Below are 20,791 nucleotides of genomic sequence, written 5' to 3' on the forward strand. Positions count from 1 at the left end.
ACCCAGTCTCACGGCATTTCGTGTCCACCAACACGATTTTTAATCTATTGATTCGTGTTAACCAAGACGATTTTCCCCTTTTTTTTGTGTTGCACAGCACGATTTTAAAAGCAATGTATTTCTATTGGTAGTCTCACGACATTACGAGTTATAGGAAGACCGGAAGCTGTGTGGTTCATAACAGCATGTTCTTACTCAATATCAAGCCACAATTATTGCTTTTATTTTAAATCGTATAATTTTGGACTTTTGTTGCCGTCTGTGAGGGAAATAAATGGGGCTGAGAGCCTCAGGATACTGAAATCTGTATATGTGTAAATCTTTTTTTCCTTCTAATTTGTTATTCTTTTCAAAATAACACACTGTTATTTACTCACCAATAACACACAATTATCCTTGTTTTTATTTATTTGTTTAATTCCATAATCTCTGTTTTTTTTGGCGTCCGTCAGGAACTGAATTTCAAAATAAAAATAACCGGAAACAGATGTACGCAGTTCGAGTTCAGGATGGCCGAAGACACAACACTACCCATAATACCCAGCTATCGTTTAGGACTACAGTCCCCGTGATTAATCTTCAAGCTCTGGGATTTGGATGTTGGAATGGCAGTGCGCCAAGGTTGCGCAGAGCGTCAAACAGCTGTTTGAAATGGAACGAAACCACGCCAGACTATCCAAAACTGGAATCGAACGCCCCCCCAGGACTACACATGCTATGGGACGTCTCTACTGAACGTTTTCGTTTTTCCCACAATTAGAAGTTGCCAGTATTAAACACATTGGTGTTATCAAATGTAAAACATATAATTAATAAATGGGTGAAAATCGCTTGTGTCCATAATGCGCAGCATTAATATATACCCACATGACAGCTCATTGTTACTTTGTAATTCTACTCCACTACAATTCAGAGGTTAACCTGGTATTTTTACTCCACTACATTTATTTGAGTTACTTTGCAGATTCTGATTAATGATGTGAAATATAAACAACCCTTAAGGCAGACTTTAGTTACACCTGAGTAAAATTCAGGGAAGGTGATTGTCAAGTGCCAACAATCAGGAGAGATATTTGATAGTTGGTGCTTGAGAAGACTAAACATTTATCTGCAATTGACATGAATGGAAACGAGTAATAAAGTATATTCATTACTCGTTATTCTCTACTAATAGTTAATTAAAGACTGTATAATTGCTATTTTGCACATCCCTTTCAAGATTTCAAGATTTTCAAAGGTTTATTGACATATCATAATACACAACTGTGTATGCAATGAATGAAAAACTTGGGTCACAGGTTCCTCAACAGCGCATTACAAGACATCTATCAATATGTGTGTACCACCATGGTACCACCACCATTAAACTGTCATATTCTGCACATTTCTTATACTATCTACATACATAAGAGTATAATTCATATGTATGATATCAGTTAAAATAAGTGCTTCAACATAGTCAACATTGCAGGAAAGCAATATATTAGACGTTAAGTACTTTGTCAGGCTTAATATTTATCTGTAGATACCCCCAAAGCTTTTTTCTTATTTAAAAGAAGACCTTAATCTAAAGTATTATTTAATGTTTGAATAAAGGTTAATTAGTTTTTCTGTTTTGCACATCCTCATATTAATATCTTTGTACATCCAGCACTAAACTGTTTTATTGTAGAGATCACTTACAGTATCTTCTTGATTTTTTATATTCTATATTTCTATCACAGACCTTCTACTTTCCCCCTATGAAAGTATGTACTCTTAATATTAATATTTTGCACACAGCCATAATAACTTTTTATTATTAGTGTAGGACACTTATGTATGTACAACATCTGAAGATGCGTAGTTTTATTCATGCTTTCACATAATTTTACAGCATATTTCTATACTATTTCAGACTCAGTATTTACATTCTTATATTCAAAGAAAATCAGTAATATCTTAAAAAACTACAAGTCCTTTTATATCAGCTGTGCACCGTTATGGTGTAAATATAACCTATCTACCAATTGGATCAAATGTAAAAGTCAGCCGAATTAGTGTTGATACTGCAAGGAGACGAATTGTGTGAAGAAAAATTGAAGATGTTGTTTAATTGTTGATATATATATATGATCCACGTCAAGTCTTCAGTTTCGGCGGCATTTCTTCCAGTTTTTCCAAAGGTCTTCTCATCAGGGCTCTATAAATAAAGAACTACGGCAGATCTGTAATATTTAATGCAGCCGAACCGTGTATTACAATGCCGTTATGTGATGACTTTCAAAGAGAAAAGCAAGAACACACGGAATTAAGTATTATTTTATTCTTTTAAAATGTTTTCCGGATTTCATATCATATAAACATCCAATCCCAACATGCATTGCGGCTAAAACATCCAATCGGCGAGCTTAAACCATAGCTGAGGATCTTGGGTAATCGCTGGAAATGCCTACGTCTGTTTCCGGCTATTTTTATTTTGAAATTCTGTTCCTGACGGACGCCAAAAAAGCCAGAGATTATGGAATTAAACAAATAAATAAAAACAAGGATAATTGTGTGTTATTGGTGAGTAAATAACAGTGTGTTATTTTGAAAAGAATAACAACTTAGAAGGAAAAAAAGTTTTACAAATATACAGATTTCAGTATCCTGAGTCTCTCAGACCCATTTATTTTCCTCACAGACGGCAACAAAAGTCCGAAATTATACGATTTAAAATAAAAGCAATAATTGTGGCTTGATATTGAGTAAGAACATGCTTTTATGAACCACACAGCTTCCGGTCTTCCTATAACACGTAATGCCGTGAGACTACCAATAGAAAATCGTGCTGTGCAACACGAAAAAAAGGGGAAAATCGTGTTGGTGAACACGAATCAATAGATTAAAAATCGTGTTGGTGAACACAAAATGCCATGAGACTGGGTTGGGTATACCATGATACATACCATGGTACCACAGATATAATCCTGGTACATGCCGTTGTATCACAGCTGTTACCATAGTAGTACCATGGTACCTCAGATGTTACCATGATGCTTACCATGGTACAACCCTGGTACATACTGTTGTACCACAGCTGTTACCATGGTACGTACCATGGTATACCATGGTATGTTTAATATTGACAGTCTTTTCTCGCGATAGGGTTCATATAGGCCTACTACCAGGCCCGGACTGGCCATCGGGAGGACTGGGAGGTTTCCCGATGGCCTGGCCTGTTAAATGACCTGCTGGCCTGAGTTTTTTTTATTTTGTATGTATATTGTGAACGCAACGCTGCGCAAATGTGGGTCTGACTCTGCCTCACAGAGGGTGACTGGCTGTCTACATGATGTGGCCTACCGACATGGCCACTTTCATACAGATCACACACTAATGCCCTCGATTGGTCTCTGTGTGTCATTCAAGCTCGGGAGGGTGTGTATGTGTGGCGCGAGCGAGGGAGAGAGAAAATGCGCGCACCGGTTACGTGTAGTGTTGTTGTTAGCATCTTGTGCTAGCTAGCTGCGCTAACGGATTTAATGAGCTGTCAACAAGGTGGAGGAGAGTCCTCTCCTGTCAGACTGAGAGACTGATAACTACAGCTCAGGTGAGGTAAAGGACTGTGTTTAGATAGTTAAAGTCTAAATTCTCAGTGGGTCTCAAACGGTTTGGTCACCATTTATGTAAACACATATTTCCATTTGAAGGGGGAGTGATTAGTAAAATATGCATGAATAATAGATAAAAAAAATGTTAACTAGGTGAAAAAAGGTAAGATAAACTTAAAAAACTTGTTGAGAGCTAAAACTAGTCTTTGCTGCTGCCTCAAAGAGGAGCAGGGGTAGAGGGGGGAGACGGGTCAGGCTGGTTCAGGTGCCCAGACACACTCACAACTATGAATGAACCAAAAACAAATAAATAAACAAGTTTCAATGTTTTTTCATATTGGAGATGGTATGTTATTGGTTATGGCCATGTTCTTGATGATTTTATGATTATTTAAATGTATACAGTTCTGTTTCATATGGGTTTAGTCTCTCTTTATTTCCCCCTCAAAGTGCACCAGATTAATGCATTTAAGTCCAACATTTAAAAAAAAAAATCTTACCGGGGGAGCATGCCCCGGGACCCCCCTAGAGGATTTCAGGTCCACCTCCACTTAAAATATGTTCACATGGATAGGTTCCTAAATAGATTTGCAATTTATTTATTTTAAAAAGTAACCCATGTCCATATGTTTATTCTGGGGTAGTAGATTTAAAGTTTAGGGCTATCACTATGGGCAGCAACGCTGTACATATTGACAAATAAATCCAGGAAAATGGCACAAAAGAAAACTGGTAGTGGCCTGGCTGGGTGTATAATATAATAATAAATATACTCCACAAATAAAATCCGATCGAGTTATTTTTTTGTCAGGATGATGCTAAACATGTTTTTTTATCCAAATATATTTGTGCATATTAGAACAGATGCAACGCAACAAATATCACTGATTTGTATTAAAACTCTCCTTGAAAACGAAATAAATTTCAGGTGTGACCTATCATATTTCATAGCCTTAGAATGTTTCAATGTCTGCTGAGAAACTGTTCAATTAATATTGTATGACGACAATTTGAATTCCTATGTTGAAATGGCATCCCAATAAAATAAGCCATATATTGCTAAAAACTGGGTGCTTGAGGCTTTTTGAGTCTACTGCATTACATCTGATCATTACATTGAGAAGCACACTGCTACATATTTTGAAAGCTCCTGGCTCTGTTAAAATATGCAGTAGACGTACGATACAATATACTGAATGGCCTAAGTCTGGTATCATGCAGTCAGAGTTTAGTAAAACGTCTGAACAATCCTTTCTCTTTCTTTGTTTAAACTACTATCCAAAACATTATAGAGAATGCACAATGTGTGATGTGGTTTGTTTTCCCTAAAACAAGAACATTTAGGTTGTTTCACTCAATGTCCAAAATGGTAATTTTTAACAACTTTCTGTAGTTTTGAAACTCAGAAAGATGCAAAGATATGTCATCTGTACAACAATAGGCATGCTCTATTTGAATCAACTTCTGATTGCCACATTGATACAGCATGTCAAGTGTGTGTGTGTGTGTGTGTGTGTGTGTGTGTGTGTGTGTGTGTGTGTGTGTGTGTGTGTGTGTGTGTGTGTGTGTGTGTGTGTGTGTGTGTGTGTGTGTGTGTGTGTGTGTGTGTGTGTGTGTGTGTGTGTGTGTGTGTGTGTGTGTGTGTGTGTAGCAGAAGTGGCTTACTTATCATCGCTTGCTAACTCAGACAGTGTTCTTTCCTACAAGGCATTTTGTTTATTTGCTAGTTTGCTTTAGGCCCTCTGTATCAGTAATTTCAATAGACTTTTTTTATCTCACATATGAATAAATAAACCTGAATTTTGTTGAAATGAGGAGACGATGAATGCACACTGTTGCAAACAACTTATCCCGCTTGCTTTTCTGCTCCCCAAAATATTTCCGGTAAAAAATGCCCAAACTTAACACAGCTAAAGAAACATTTTTTTTCGTTTTTAAAAGTTCAGATAAGAACAGCGAGGTACGTATAAATGACTGTGGGCTAGTGTTTACCATGTGAAGATACACACTGTGTCTGTTATGGAGTTTGTGCCCGCAACAGAAACACTGGTCCCCATTTGCAGCGACTTGACAGAAGTGTTTTGGCAGTTTCACCCTCGAGCTTTAAGCACATTTTCATGGCAGGTGGTATTTGGTGATATCAAGAAGAAATATATTTTTCTTTCTCAGGAGTGGCAAGGGGTAATGCATTTTAGTGTTTACAGCTTTTAAATTGAGAGGAATAATTACAGGCATCTTACCTCAACGTTGATTCCCATTTCTTCTACACCAGCTGCTGTTTTTCTCTCTTTCATCGCTGCAATAAGTTGTTTCCCCTGCCGTGACAGTTGACAGGGGCCTTTAAAGAGGTCACCCTGAAAGTAGATCCTTAAAGGGCACATATTGTGCACATCTTCAGGTTCAGGTTTATTTTCGTACAGCTACTGTGACATGTTTCCCTGCTTTAATGTTCAAAAAGGTCTAATTTTCTCAAACTGCCTGTTCTGCAGCACCTCTTTTCCCCCTCTGTCTGAAACCAGAGCCCAGTCTGCTCTGATTGGATAGCTGTCCCGTGCCTTTGTGATTGGTCCACCACTTGGAAATGTCCCACCATCTTGTACAATATGTCGGATCGCTAGACAATGGAAGCTAAAGTGTTACATAGTGATGTCACTGTGTTACTGAAGTAAACGAACGAGTCCAATGGAGGTGTTTCATGCGTGGACATCTATAATTTCCACCATTCCTGCATTTCAAATCAACAGTTTTTTAACAAAGGCAAAAACCACCTCAAGCAAGCATGAAACATTTTTGGTGAAATAGGGCTGTTTTGCATTTTCCATGCAGCTTTTATAATGCAATACTAACTCTAGACCCCTCACTATGGAGCTGTGTGCGGACCTGTATTCCTCCACTGCTCTTTATCACCATAATATGCATTATTGCAGAAACATAATTGCAGGGCTGCACTTATCTTACACTGTATGTCAGCATATGCTTTTACACACTATCACACTGATGTTACAATAGTAAACAAAGAGTCGTGGCTTTTCATTCAGGAGGGGGAGTGTGTGGGAGAGAAACTCCCTCTGGTGTTAACTTTGGGATTTTAGCCTTTGCAGACCATTTGCATGCACACACACTTGTATAACACACTACAGGGAAAAGGAAAACCGAAAAAAAAGAATAGTAGAGTCTCTTTAAATAAAACACTTTGCATGAAAAGTGTTTGTGGTTGTGTTACGGCACAAAAACAGTGATACTGTGATGCAGATCTTCAACACACAATTACCACAGTCCTCAATTAATGAGAAAGTAATGTGATAACAATCTCACACTGTTTACTTCAATCAGAAAAGTTCAATTGTGCTACTGTGCACATTGTAATTAAACTGTGCCTGGACTCACTGTAAAGTAGATTAGGACATCTGTTAATTCAGACGTTGTTCATGGTGCAAGATCTTACGGTGAAATATCCATGTAGGGAAAACAATTAAATATAGCATGCTCAATCAATGTATTATAATAAGCTTGCATTATGTTGGATGTTTTCAAGTGGAAACTATAGCATTGTTAGTTAATTAATGACCCATCTCCTTGAGACAAATCATATACGCTATCATTTGGTGACATTTCACAGAACAACTGCTATTCAAACAGCAAAGTGATTATGGCAAACATGCAACTAAGTGTGTGGGCCCTCGTAAAGTTATAATCCCCAAAAACTCTGTTCATCTGTATTGTTCATTTATCTGGAGCTTTGAGTTGTCTCAACTATCTTTATGTGTCTTATCTACAGCACTATTCTCTCATGCAGAGCTTTTATCCTTTCTATCAATACAGACAATCAGACAAGCATAGTGCATCTATTAAATGTATAACTTTAAAAAGGCTAGCCTAATTGAGGAATAACATCATGTATAATTCCATGTATGTATTCACAAGGCACAAAACAACCACATAATAGAAACCTGTTGCTTTCTGGGTCGAGAGTGGGATGTGGATGATTTGACCACATGGTGAGCTTGTCTTCATCTGGCTGTGATCCATGCAGGGGTGCCACTGGCCTTCCTTTCCATTCTCTACGCCCCTTGTCAGAGCACCACTTATCTGTTTACCCAGAGAAGTGTCTGGCTCCTGTCTAGGTTCATCCTCTTCGTCCTCTCAAGCCATTCCGCGACATTCCTTTGTGAAGACCAGGATAGGCTAATACCTGTGCTATTTTGCAATGCTCGGGAGCATCTTATCGCACACGGGCAAAAAAATCCCTGGCCTAGGAGGGGAGTAACTAGGCCAGTCTTTTGGGGAAGGGGCTGAGGCTGTGGTAACCAGTGGCAGGGAGAGAGCCTTATCTCCGTGTTAGCAGCCATGGCTCATCTCCCTGTGTCCCTCTCAACTCCATACAAGCCTCTCAGATTAACAACATCCTTCTCTTCACCGCAGCCCCCTGCACATGCCCCTGATTCACCTCCCTCGCTCCCCAGCGCCCTTGAACAGACATAATTACTGTGATTATTACTGTTTATCATGCTGATGAATACAGAACAAAGCACTGGCCTGTTTTTGTTCGAAATAAGCTTTGTTCTGGTTTCTGTGTTATTTGTTATGTCGGTTCATGGCTTTGGCAGGGAGGTAACAAGGAGGCCTATCACGTGCGTGTTAACAGGGGAGAATGCTTTTATTGGACACTGAACAGGAAGTGGGATCATGTCGACACCCTTGATTTAGTAAAGCTTACTGTTTTACCTTCATCCCCGCTGTGTGAGTCACTGTTTTTCCTGAAGCTACCTGCTCTGTGGTTAATCTTGTATTCCTCTGTGGATTGGTCCAGCATCACATGTTAACACACACACACAAACACAAACACACATTTATTTATCTCTTTTTTTTGCTCTCCTTTATATTCATGTGCTTTGTTGGGCCGTAAAGAATTTCACAATGACCCTGTTTCTTTAATGCACCTTATAAATAAATGTGGATGGCCTTGAATTGACTTGATTTGCTCAGAGCACCCACAACACTGTACGCCCAATGGGAACAATCCATTTTTCATTTTTGAGAAATCTGATTTGGGCTTTCATTACTCAATTATTCCTCACACAAATGTAACCTTAGGGTGGTTTGTCATCACAATGTGCATTAGTCTACCGGCAGCATGATACACTCCGAAACATTGGATTTCCCTGGTCACATGTACTAAAATATGCAATTATGTATTTATTGCTGAGGAAGAAAAAAGGTTAAAGATTTATATTGTTATGTAGTGTCTCCCTGTTCCCTCAAAATACTTTCAAAGCACTTACAGTAAAAAATGAACACAAGCATTTTCATTCAGGGTTAAAGTACGTCTTATTTATCAAACCTAGTCTGAAAAATAATCAAAAATATTTGCCAATCTTAACAATACATGGGCACTGGCCCCACCTTGCCCTAGACGTACCATTCAATATTTTCTTAGAAACAAACCAAATGTCAGGTGGTTTTTGTCACAAACACAGAGAGCAAAACACATTTTGAACTAACACCTGGGCATCTGTTGATTTGGGAAGATAAGCAGGCATCTTAATTCAATTCAAATTGGTTTATGCAGAGGCATTATTCAAATCATACCGTCTGTGAAATTAAGTTGGAATGCATTTGAAACGTGAAGTCGAATATACTGGAAAGGGAGGAAAAAACGTTTAATTAAATCCCTACAGTCGTCATTAGCATGCGAGCGTTTGGCGCCCTGGTCACAGATTACATGTGATGTTCTAAAAAGCTGACGAGCACTTTTATTCAAAAGTTATTAACTTTTTAAGCACCCAATTAAGTCTGCTGGATTGCAAGCTCACAACTTATAATCTTCTAGGACAACTTTGGCTTAGGATCATTGTCCCTCTGAAGTGTGGCCAATTGAGCCCTGTTGAGGCTGACAGAGGAAACATAGACCGTGTAATGTCAATACTAATTTTTTTCCTTCTAAAGTTAAAGCACAACTATCCATACAAAAAGATATACAATCCTTCAAAGTATAGACAATTACACGATTACTAAAAGCAATTTTTCATATTTTTTATTTGCTTAATTTAGGCACAACACATTGAGTTATATCACACCTTAGAGGTGGTTTCCACCAACGATGAAAAAAGAGTGAAAAGAAATTCCAGATTCACATCAAGAAAATACATCTTGTTTTTTATTTACTTTGGCAGAACTCAATGCAATACCATCATAACCATCTCTGTACTTATCTTTTGACTGCACTTTATTCACCCACCTTTTTCAGAGCTTTTATACTCTTCTCCCCTTCACCCAAGCCTTTTTAGAAAACATAGAAAATCTGTTGTTGTTTATACTGTTCTGACTTATGGCAAAAGACTAATATTTGAAGTCTGATTTTATTCATCATCCAAAAAGCATTGGGTGTACTACACTTTCAAAGAAAAACGAAACAAAGTAATTCTCATAAATACAGGCTCCATCATCATTCTCTTGACAACAAAGGGTTTCATATCAGGGACACCATATTTCACAATACTCTTGCTCACATACCACCAGTGCAATACTGTATGTTCATACATGCAAGGTTAGTTTGTTTGCATTTCTTCCAAACACTGTGTGTGACATGTTCACACGCCGCAGCATTTTCCAGAGGTCAGTCTCGCTATTTGTCAACTCATTGGAATTCTGTGAGCCAGGTAGGAAAGGAAGCTCATGGCGTGAAATTGTCATTGCGGTGACTGCGGGGGACTTGAGGGACGTGGGTCAGTTGACAACCAAATGACAGGCTAGTCCAATCCTTGGCTGCCTCCCAGGGCGTGTGTCTCAATGGCAAACACTTCCCTGCCAGAAGACAGTATAGCACAGCCATCCTAAGCTGTTGTGGCTTATGTTGGGATCCATCCAGCAGCCTGTTGTGACATCTTTCTCAACTTTTTAACCCGGTCACAGTCACTTTCCTATGGAAAGCCCTGACATTGTTAACACTAACGGATTGATAAAGACAGCTCTACAATTGGCTGGTTGAATTGACATAGAAGGAAAAGACACTCTGAGCGTGCAAGTCAAAATATATTTGTCATATACATTGAGTTAAAAAGAATCCATTGACCTAGAAAATCCCTGTGATAGCAACCCCAACCCTACTACCAGAACATATAACTCGACGATTCACAGGAAACAAGACCTTCCTCGTAATTGGCGACGAAAACATCAACCCCAGTCAAGCTAACAATATTCCCATCCTCCAGCTAAATATTTTTCAGAGTTGAACTTATCCTCAAAATCTGCTGGGACTCCCCACAATGCCACCCAGTCACTGTTGTTATTCTCAGCAATAGGACCCGGAAGCCCAGACACACCATCCAAGAACTTGCATAACTTTTCAAACAATCACGCAATGCAGACGTTTATTCCTCCCTCCTGAACTTTTCCACACATGCCATCTAAACACAGCAACAGAACCGAACAAAAATAAACAACACCATAGTCAAACATTTTCCGACACTCACAGCGCTCCCACAAGAAAAGTTCAACATAGATGAGAATCATATCACTTGGACCAGAACTACAGCCCAAGACATATTCAGGAACTGGTGCAATTAACTCCAACTCCATGACTAATTACTCCACTCTTCACACAACCACCCACAGATTGGTAGGCCAGTGCAATCTAGTCCTAACGTGGAAAACTCAAACGTCAATAACATTCCAAGCCTAACCCCAACCCTAAGGATGTGGAGGAGGCTACCCGGACCCTCTTCAGTGCGCTGAGGCTGCGGGGCTATTCAAGGCGCTTCCTGAGATCCGTCAAAGTGGAGGTCGGCCGGACTTTTACTGAGAGATATCAAGACACCTCCACTCGGCCTGTTAGTCCACACTAAGCTAAAGGATAACAGTGTCTGGGCAAGGGAGGCGCCTCGAATATCTGAGGTTGGTTTCATCTGCCTCCCCCACCCCTTTTTCCAAGGCGGGCCCTGAAACCTACAACCAAGAACGCGGTTTACGCCGTCAGGTGCTGGGCCTGCCACACGCTCTATGTGGGGGAGACGCGGCATGAAATCAGCCTCAGGATAAAACAACATTTATATAGAATAAACAGCGGTCACGGTACGAGCGTTCTCTACCTTTTAAACTCCACGGCCCAGAGAACCTCCAGTCTTTGGGCCTGGAGAGCAGCGGGAGCTGGAACACGGCACAGAGACAAGCGGCGGAGAGGAGGTGGAGTCATCGCCTCAAAACGATAGACCCTACAGGCCTCAACGAAAAATGTCAGTGATTGGTCTGCCTCCTTTCTATCAGATGGTTTTTAAATCTCTTTTACACATTTTAAAATGATTAGGCCTACTTACCTTGGTCTCGTGTCATCCATGTTTCACGGAAAACTCATGGATGACCATGGTCATCCATGGACATCCGTGATCTGTCCATGGTGGGTGTCCATGGTATGTTTGTCCGTGGTTTGTCCATGGTCATGAAACATGGACAGAACACGTACTACCCGCCTGGCCGTGAACTGACCATGATTGTCCATGGTCATGAAACATGGAAAAACATGTTCACTTGTCTGGCAATGAATTGACCATGATTTTCCATGGTCATGAAACATGCACAAACATGGACAAATCCTATATTATTTCCATCCATGAAATATCCATGATTTTCCATGGTCATGCAACACGGTGAAACATGGACAATCACTGGTATTTTTATCCATGAAATATTCATGCTTTTCTGTGGTCATGAAACATGGTAAAACATGGATAGAATTCTGATATTTCTAACCATGAAATGATCATGTTCTTCTGTGGTCTCAATGTTGAATGCAGATCAAAGATATTGGTGCCAATCTTTTTGTCTCAGTTCTGACTCTTTTTGTTTGTCCTGGAGTAGTGAGTTAAACAGGGCTGAACTGGGGATTTATGAAAAATATGAAGGCACAACATACAGTATTTATAATAGACACATTTAATTTATTTCAGAATGTACAGATAAATGTAATGTCTGATCAAATAACATTAAATATGTGACCTACATGTTCGTCAGCAGAAATAATAAATTGTTTGCAAATATGACATTAGCAATACCCCTGCCAATATGAAAATTAGGGTTTGGCACGCACTACATATTTAGGAATTTTTTTTGGACATGTGCTCTATTTACCTGGTAGACTGACATTGAAAATGTAAACAACAGTGCCAATTTCATATGAATACAATAAGAATGTCAGAGAACAGACAGTGGTACAAAACTTAATTCACACAATTACATGAAAGGTTACAATTTAGTCAATACATGGAAACATTTTACAATATTGGACTCCCAAGTAGAATCCTTGTCTGCTTTACCAAAAACAAGACAGAACCAGTTCCCTTACTTCAATATGAACAAATATAATTAAGTGTGCCAGATATATCTTATATTAAGATATATCTTATATTAAATCCTTTTAGAACCTCCTTACTTATACTTAAAAAATAACATAATCATTTAATAGATTTACACTTAAAACCTTAGTCGGACCGCGAAACTTTGTGGTTAGACTAAAAGTAGAAGAGGTCAACTGACCAATTCTACTGAGTGATGGCGTTTAAATGTCCGCTTATATTCACTCTTTAAATATTAGAATTTTTTAAAAACACAATAGAAGTGTAACCTGTACCAGAAGTTTTTTAATGTTCACGGTTTGATCTTTAGAATACTTCTTTATTTATTTACTTTAATATATACCACTCTAACTTTACTCTTACTCTTATATAGATAAATACATTTAGGGTGGAATGAGTTAAAAAATAAAATACATTTTTTTTAAAAATCTAAAAAACGGATTTATATATTTTTTTATTTAAATACACTGTCTTTACGGACATTTGGTATATTATAATTTGCTTGCAGTTCATGGAGTAACCACTATGAGTGCTAATGGTCATGTTACCTTTAATTCCGCCGTTTTTGGCGTCACTTCCGGGTGGCGGAACAGCCACTTCCTGTCTAGCGTTTACATAGGACGGCAGCTGAGAGAAGACTCTGCTAAAAACCTTTGACATCCACATTGAAATACTGATCTTTCAACGTTGAGGGTGAGTACATTTGATTATTAACATATCAGAGACCAGAAATATGATCCATTTGAAGAAAAATAAGTTTTTAATATTTAAATAAATAGATAATTTCACAAGATGGCGGCCGTTTTTTTCCAGTTGCATTTATTTCAGATTCATATTAATAAATTGATCATTTCAAGTCGGGAGGGTTGATATGATCTTTAGAGGGTTTAGGTTTTAGATAGAGCCACAGCCCATCGCCTCAGAGGAACACAATACCTCGCTGCAACCGGTCATCGCCCAGAAAGGCTGCACCGTCAGCACGCAGCCACAGCCAGTCGCCTCAAAAGGCTGCACCCAGATGCAGTCGCTCACCTCCACAGCATGGCACAGCCTCCCCCTCTGCTCACAGGAGACTGGAACTGGGGTCGCCATCTCCAACGATCACCAAAAAGAAGCACAGGTAATATTAATATTATATACATATACATATACGTATATGTATATGTATATGTGTGTAAATGAGAACAAAATGTAGCACACTATCATTGTGAAAAGATCTATTAGGAAGTGTATCTGCTGATAAAACCATGCACAAATATGCAGACTGAACTTGATAAATTTCACACATACCTTCAAAGGTCTAGTGTTGAACATCACTGGACTTCATTGGAGTCGACTTGGAAATATCAGTCATAAATTGAAAAGGTAAATTACTTGCGCAGTTCCAATTGACTGCAGCCAGAGACGTGTAGAAGACAATCAGCAAAATGTTGTTTAAAATCTGTTTATTCATTATTTTAAGATGGAATGAATATTGATACCAGGTGAACATGGTGAACCTTTTTGTATACTGCTTCAACTTCACACATTACCTTTTAGGTTCTAGTTTTTGGGTATTTGTTTTTACAGATCTCCCTTTGCAGCTGGAAAGGATATCAATGTTGCCCAGTAAGTTATTTTAATTATATATATTAATTATATATATTATTATATATGTTATATATATTTATATATATATATTTTTTTATATTGTTAACAGATACAGATGTTCCCTTTTTATAATATACTGTTTGCTGGGAAGGAAAATAATGTGGTTAATATTATATGACTCCAAAATAGTGTTTACACATTGTCTGATATGGCAGCAAATTATATATTTGAAGACTGTGGTAGATGTAATTTTTGTTCCGTCTGTATTGTTTTTACTTCGGCATTATATTTTTAAGCAATCTTTATTTTTCAGACTAGCCAAGAACCTGTACGAGCTGCAAGGTCAGTTTGCGGAATCACAGGAGAGTATAAGGAAACTCAAGAGAAGAGTTTGCGAACTGGAAAAGAACCGCGAGGGGCGTGTGGCAGTTTGTGAGCCACGGTACAATGGCAACACCATGGAGGAGCTGCGTGCAACTGTCGTCTTGGAGACGAGCACCTTCAAAGCAGCCAGACGGCTGCTGACACAGTTGTTCTCCAAAGACGATCTCCTCAGCCACAGTGTGTCCGGGAAAGCTCCCAACCGGATGACTCCACCAAAGCCACGATTTCCGGAAGATAAGTTCCTGGTATACAAGGACTTGATGCGGGGACGCTTTCCCGAAATGAAAGACAAGGATATGGTGGAGAAGGTGCACCATGTGCAAAAAGGCTTAAAAAAAGTGTGAAAACTGACTTAAGTGTACATTTGGGAAGAAAATGTATGTTATGGTGAACATATATCTGGCACACATATTTCTTCATACAATGTCATATGTAAGTAAGGGAACTGGTTATGTATCGTTTGTGGTAAAGCAGACAAGGATTCTACTTAAATGTTATAAATACTGTAAAATGTTCCCATGGATTGACAAACCTTTCATGTAATTGTGTGAATTAAGTTTTGTACCACTGTCTGTTCTCTGAGATTCGTTAAAAAACATCCTGTGTAGTATTTCTTGTACAAGAGTGTCATGATAAGATATTAATAAACATTTTGAAATGCAATCTTAGCACATTTATATCTGTAGACTTTAGATGCAAGTTAAATTTGTCCTGTCTGTAGCCCCCCCTCCCCCCCCTGGAGCATTATGTGGACATTATGGTAAGTCTTGTTATATACAACCTTGGTAACAATTGACCAAATTGGTAAGCTTTCTATAACTTCAGGGGTGGAACACCCATGGTCAGACCATGGATATCCATGGTCTGACCATGGACCATAATATTGTCCATGGACGTTAAATGGCACCATGGTCTGACCATGGATGTCCATGGTCTGACCATCGAAGTCCATGGTCAGACCATGGATGACCATGGTCTCTCCATGGACATCCACGGCCATACTATTGCAAGCCTCGATAAGACCATGGTTGTCCATGGTCAGACCACGGACATTAAATGGCACCACAGATCAATCACGGAAAACCACGGTTAACTATACCATGGACAGACCACGGCTAACCACGTCTTTGATGTCCATGAATTACCGTGGTCTGTCCATGTTTCACTTGGCCGTGGGTTTCCATGATTCATCCATGGTGCCATTTAACGTCCATGGTCAGACCATGGTCAACCATGGACAATATCACGGACAGATCACGTATGTCCATGGTTAATGTCCATGGTCTGACCATGGTCTGACCATGGACATACATGGTCTGTCCATGATCCTGAGACCAAGGTACCTTTTTTAAGACTTGCAACTTAACAGGTCCCTCTTGTCCTCCCGACGTGTGCTTCTCCCCTCTGGATGTTTTTAGACCCCCTCTCTGCGGTGATGGCAAACCAGAAGTCCCACCCTATTTTATTATTATTAATTTGTTTAACTAATCTAGCTTTTTTAATTAACTATTTAATTATTTATTTATCAATGTATCATTTATTTATATTGTAGTATTTATCTGTATTATTTATTATTTATACGTTATTTCCTACTTATTATTTAATAAATCCTCCTCATCTGGACTCTTTTATGAATTTTAAATGCATGTTTTTGTTTTGTTTATTATTATTATTATAATCATTATTACTACCATGTTATATATTTTTCTTATATTTTATCTATTATATTTTATATTAGACCCTGAAATAACCCCTTTAATAAATTATTTTTAAACATCATCTGAGGCGTGTCCTATGTCTCACCTGCACCACCTCTCTAGACCTCGGCCTGGGTTTTATATACTTTTAGGGATGCTTGGTTGAATTTATTTTAAAAATATTTTCCCTCCCCGTGTGCCTACTAACCCATGTGTATTTACATTTTAGATCTTACATATTTTAACATTTGGGTTGATGTGATTTTTATTACCAGCACTTATTTTTAAAAGCATTTATTTAACTAAGCACTTTTATGTATTTATTTATCTTTTATTTTTTCACACTAATTTTACCTGAATGCCGATTTCAAACAAAGTCAACCTCTGTACTTTTAGCCAGATGTTTTTAACCCGCTTACCAGGTCTTTTACCAGATGTTGTGGGACACAGCCTCGGACACCCCACCGGGGGAGACCCCTCGGGGGAGCAGGAGGGGAGGTTTTAACCCCGCCGCATACGCTCTTTGCTTCAGCCGCTGCTCTCTTCTATCCCTTTTATTGCAATTTTTTGTATTTTATTTAACAAATAATTAACACAGACCAAAAAGGGCTTTTATTAACTTTTATTGGTTTTATTACAGGAGTTTTTAAATAGGTTTTTAAACAAAAAATATGTAGGCCTACCCAAGAGCCCATGCACCACGCGTTCCCCGAAACCCTAACCATAACCCTAACCCTAACCCTATTCCATTTGAAGTCACAGATTGTGTTATAAGACAAAATAAGGAAGTTTAAAGAGATAATATTGTACTTGTTTATCCTTTACACGTATGCTGTCTTTTTCTGGCTGAATTCCAAGCCGTTTAAGGATACTGGCTGGTCTGATATTTTTTGTGTGGTAGGAATAAATCCATGTCAAATTGATTGTAGCTACAGAACGGTGGTCACAACTTTTGTGCAGTTTTACTTTCTTCACCCAACAACTCCCACTTCATTTAAAAATAACACGCGTTTGGTTAAAAAGACACTTAAATCCCCCATAAGCTACAGCGGCACCCAGGCCTGACAGCAAAGCTGACGTGAAACTGAATAGCTCTCACCCTAGCCCCTTGTTTGACAAAACTATATTTGCTTTTAATCTTCTTATTGAGTCCAACGCTGGCCTTTAAAGACCAATTGAAAACATGTAAATCACATATACATGAGCAGTAATTCTTAATTCCTTAGACCGCGTGTCCCTCAGTGACTTTATCCAATTTTCAGAGTTATATTATCAGACTTGGGGAAGTGGTCAGCACACTAAAAAGGAGCTAATATCTGCCGGACCAGCTGCTCTGCCAGGGCTGCTGCCTGAATCATACAACGCTCTGTTGCCCCATTTAAATGGACAGACTGGAGCTAATTTTAAATAAAGTGTAATTACAGACATGCTTTTGAAACGAATTGAAACATAAGCTGGGGCTACCATCTAGTAGCAATTATTCTGTGGCATTATGCGTCTTAGAAAATGGAGCGAAAAAGACTGCAACACATTAATCTTTCTTTTAACTGTCCATTTAAGGTCAAAGTTTACGGGTCATATACTAATATTTCCTCTCTTTGAAATGTTATCTTGTACGTTTTGGGACTGTGAAACAATGATTTCAAAGTATGAGCATGTCCTAAAGCACTGTCGAGGGATAATCCAGCCTCCAGCCAAGAACTAACCAAAATTAAATATTGAACCACTGAAATAGGAATAGTTCAAATGTATATGATTTATATAACACAATCTGCTCACTGGAACACGGATGACTGATTAGGGTTTTATCTTTACCAGTTGTGATTATTCTCATGTGTGGAAGTGAAACTTCTCCATGGCATTGAAAGAGAGAGGTCACAACAGATGAGGTTTTTAGAATGAGTGTGCCAGTTTGTGCAGCAGCACAGAACAAATTGTAGTTTTGATTATATTTTGGCATGTGACTCAAAGTTTTTCAAAAACAATTTTATTCAAAAGGTCTGACCTTCCACCTAGAGGTTGTTTCTTTGATAAATGTCAGTCCTTCGACTTACTGAGGCCAAATGCGGGCGTGCTATTGTAATCCTATGCTCTCGCACAGTAAAAGTATTTTCACCTCATGTCAGGACCTCGACACAAACTGATGAACCCAAATGCACGACCCAGAGACAAAATCTTGAATGTAATACATTTTTTTTATTTATTTTCACAGGTCAGGGTAGGTGGTGGAAATAACATAAAGCGCTCACAAGGAGGAAAAAACTAGCATAACAAAAAGAGGACTTAATAAAAACTTTAAGCCAACAAAAATAAACAAACATAACAAAACCTGACATGAGTGAGAAGCGATCCTTTCAGAGCTGAGGCTTGGCACGACCATTCGGGGAAACAAACAAGACGAACTGACACAGGACAGGGGAGAGACAGGACTATTTAAACATGAGGTGAGTGGGAACAGGTGGACACAATCAGGGGCGGGGTAGACGCTGATGAAGGTGGTAAAAACACACAAGGGGAGGAAGAAACAGGGCCTGAAATGAAAGACAAGAGGTGAGTACAAAATGAAACAGGAAATGACAGACAAAATACATGACCATAACTAACACATCTGACGATGCACAACACCTCAAGGCTATTAAAAAGTTATGGGCTGGGCAGAAAAGTATTGACCTCTGTAAACCACTAGATAAAGCACCTGACATATGATCCATGCTAGGGAAGTGCGGTTATGTGTACTTATGGTAATGCTGTCTGTAATTGAGATGGTTATTAAGTGTCAGATCTATCTTACAAAGTGCTAGACCTTTGGAGCATGACTTTATCTCATCATTCTGCATTCTTATCAACAATTGTTCTCATTACGAATATGGTGCAGTGTTAATACGAACATGTATTAAACTGAGACATACTGAAGTGTGAAGCAGAATTGTGTGATTGTGATTACTTCCCTTTAGAACACCTGCCATCACCTTTCTATGGATTGATCCGTCCTATCTTAAAATACATTTAAATGCATTTATGTTAGTGTTAATTGCTGCCACTCATGCAACGCTGAGTACTTAAAGGCCACATAATAGTCGTCTTTGATTATATGTCATTTTGTAAACATGGTTGTTCCTCCCTTTGGATTTTGAAACACTTCCCGCTGTGACGGCAGCCAGAGCTGGAGCTTTATGTATTGACGCGAAAAATAAACCGCAACCTCTGTCAAAAGGAAAGGTCAGAATCCCAAATACTCTTTCCCAAAAGGCGCTCTGTCAGCCGCTATCACAAACAGCATTAACCCAGCTTGGTGGCACTCCTGCGTAAATCCCACCAGCAATTTTCACCATCTAAATGAACTGTCATTCTCTTGTCATAAAAAAAAAAAAAAGTTAACTCTAATTGATTCTCAGCCGCTAATCTCCTTAGCAGATATCCCAAAAGGACACGTTGATAAAAGAGGGAAATCTCGTGGAATCATTCCATAACAAACTCACATTAAGGTCGTTTGACAGTCATTGTAGTGCATCTCTGAAGGGTTAAAGCTCATGCTCAGTAAGGTTATTCATCATTCTGCACAGTGTTTAATGGACATGTTGACGTAATCTGCATTAACCAGGGATTTTAAAAAGTAGTTAAGTGCTGGCCAATGACTGCCATATTCCTACTGCATTCAACTGCCATTCAACTTTAATGTGCCGGTCTGCTCTGCTGTGTTGCTCCTTACTAACTTGCTTAACAGTTTAAAATGTCCAATTACACAGTTGGATGACCATTATGACTACATAGGCAGGAGACAGGACTGAGCTATTGAAATTTCAGTGTGGAATAATCTGAAATCCAAATGGTATGCAAATGATGATAAATATTTTAGACAAAGAGAGCGATGCTGATTTGCTTGTAGCTCTGAGCTCTGCCTTCAATTTTCTGCTAAACACTGAATACATTAACTGTAAGGCATAAAACTCCTCTGAGGATTTAGGACGTTCAGAATGCATCCGAAAACAAGAACTTTTCTCTTTTTTTCCTTGGCTGTCACAATCACTCAAATTCTCCAAGCTTATTTTCCTCGCCACATCCTGTCAGGAGTCTATTCATCAAGTCCACATCTGTGCCATGTGTGATTGATGCATGTGTTTGATGGCAGCAAGCTGCAAAATACCTCAACAGAAAGTGAGGATGCTCTCCAACAGACTGACTTTTTCGTCCTGTCGAC

At 38.8% G+C, this 20,791-nt stretch overlaps 1 protein-coding gene across 2 annotated transcripts; it reads left to right on the plus strand.

Annotated features, from left to right (window-relative positions):
- The first annotated feature begins 13,354 nt into the window (after positions 1–13,354).
- Positions 13,355–15,748, plus strand: LOC307041103 (uncharacterized protein). Of its 2 annotated transcripts, none has more exons than XM_079684436.1 (4): positions 13,355–14,042; positions 14,221–14,287; positions 14,492–14,530; positions 14,826–15,748. In XM_079684436.1, exons 1-4 carry the CDS (start codon positions 13,964–13,966, stop codon positions 15,238–15,240), a joined length of 600 nt encoding a protein of 199 aa, XP_079540562.1. In that variant the 5' UTR covers positions 13,355–13,963; the 3' UTR covers positions 15,241–15,748. The 2 variants fall into 2 exon arrangements, with proteins under 2 accessions (XP_079540562.1, XP_079540561.1); XM_079684435.1 differs by having other exon boundaries at positions 13,356–14,042; positions 14,226–14,287; positions 14,826–15,747.
- The last annotated feature ends 5,043 nt before the right edge of the window (positions 15,749–20,791 follow it).

Source organism: Notothenia rossii, assembly GCF_949606895.1.
Source record: "Notothenia rossii genome assembly, chromosome: 5".
In the NCBI taxonomy this organism is placed as follows: Eukaryota; Metazoa; Chordata; class Actinopteri; order Perciformes; family Nototheniidae; genus Notothenia; species Notothenia rossii.

Excerpts from the sequence above, each read along its gene's own strand:
- LOC307041103 (XM_079684435.1), top strand. The coding sequence starts at position 13,941 with ATGCAGTCGCTCACCTCCACAGCATGGCACAGCCTCCCCCTCTGCTCA. Across the intron at positions 14,043-14,225 it reads ATCACCAAAAAGAAGCACAG|GTGTTGAACATCACTGGACT; the intron begins GTAATATTAATA and ends TTCAAAGGTCTA. Across the intron at positions 14,531-14,825 it reads AAGGATATCAATGTTGCCCA|ACTAGCCAAGAACCTGTACG; the intron begins GTAAGTTATTTT and ends TTTATTTTTCAG.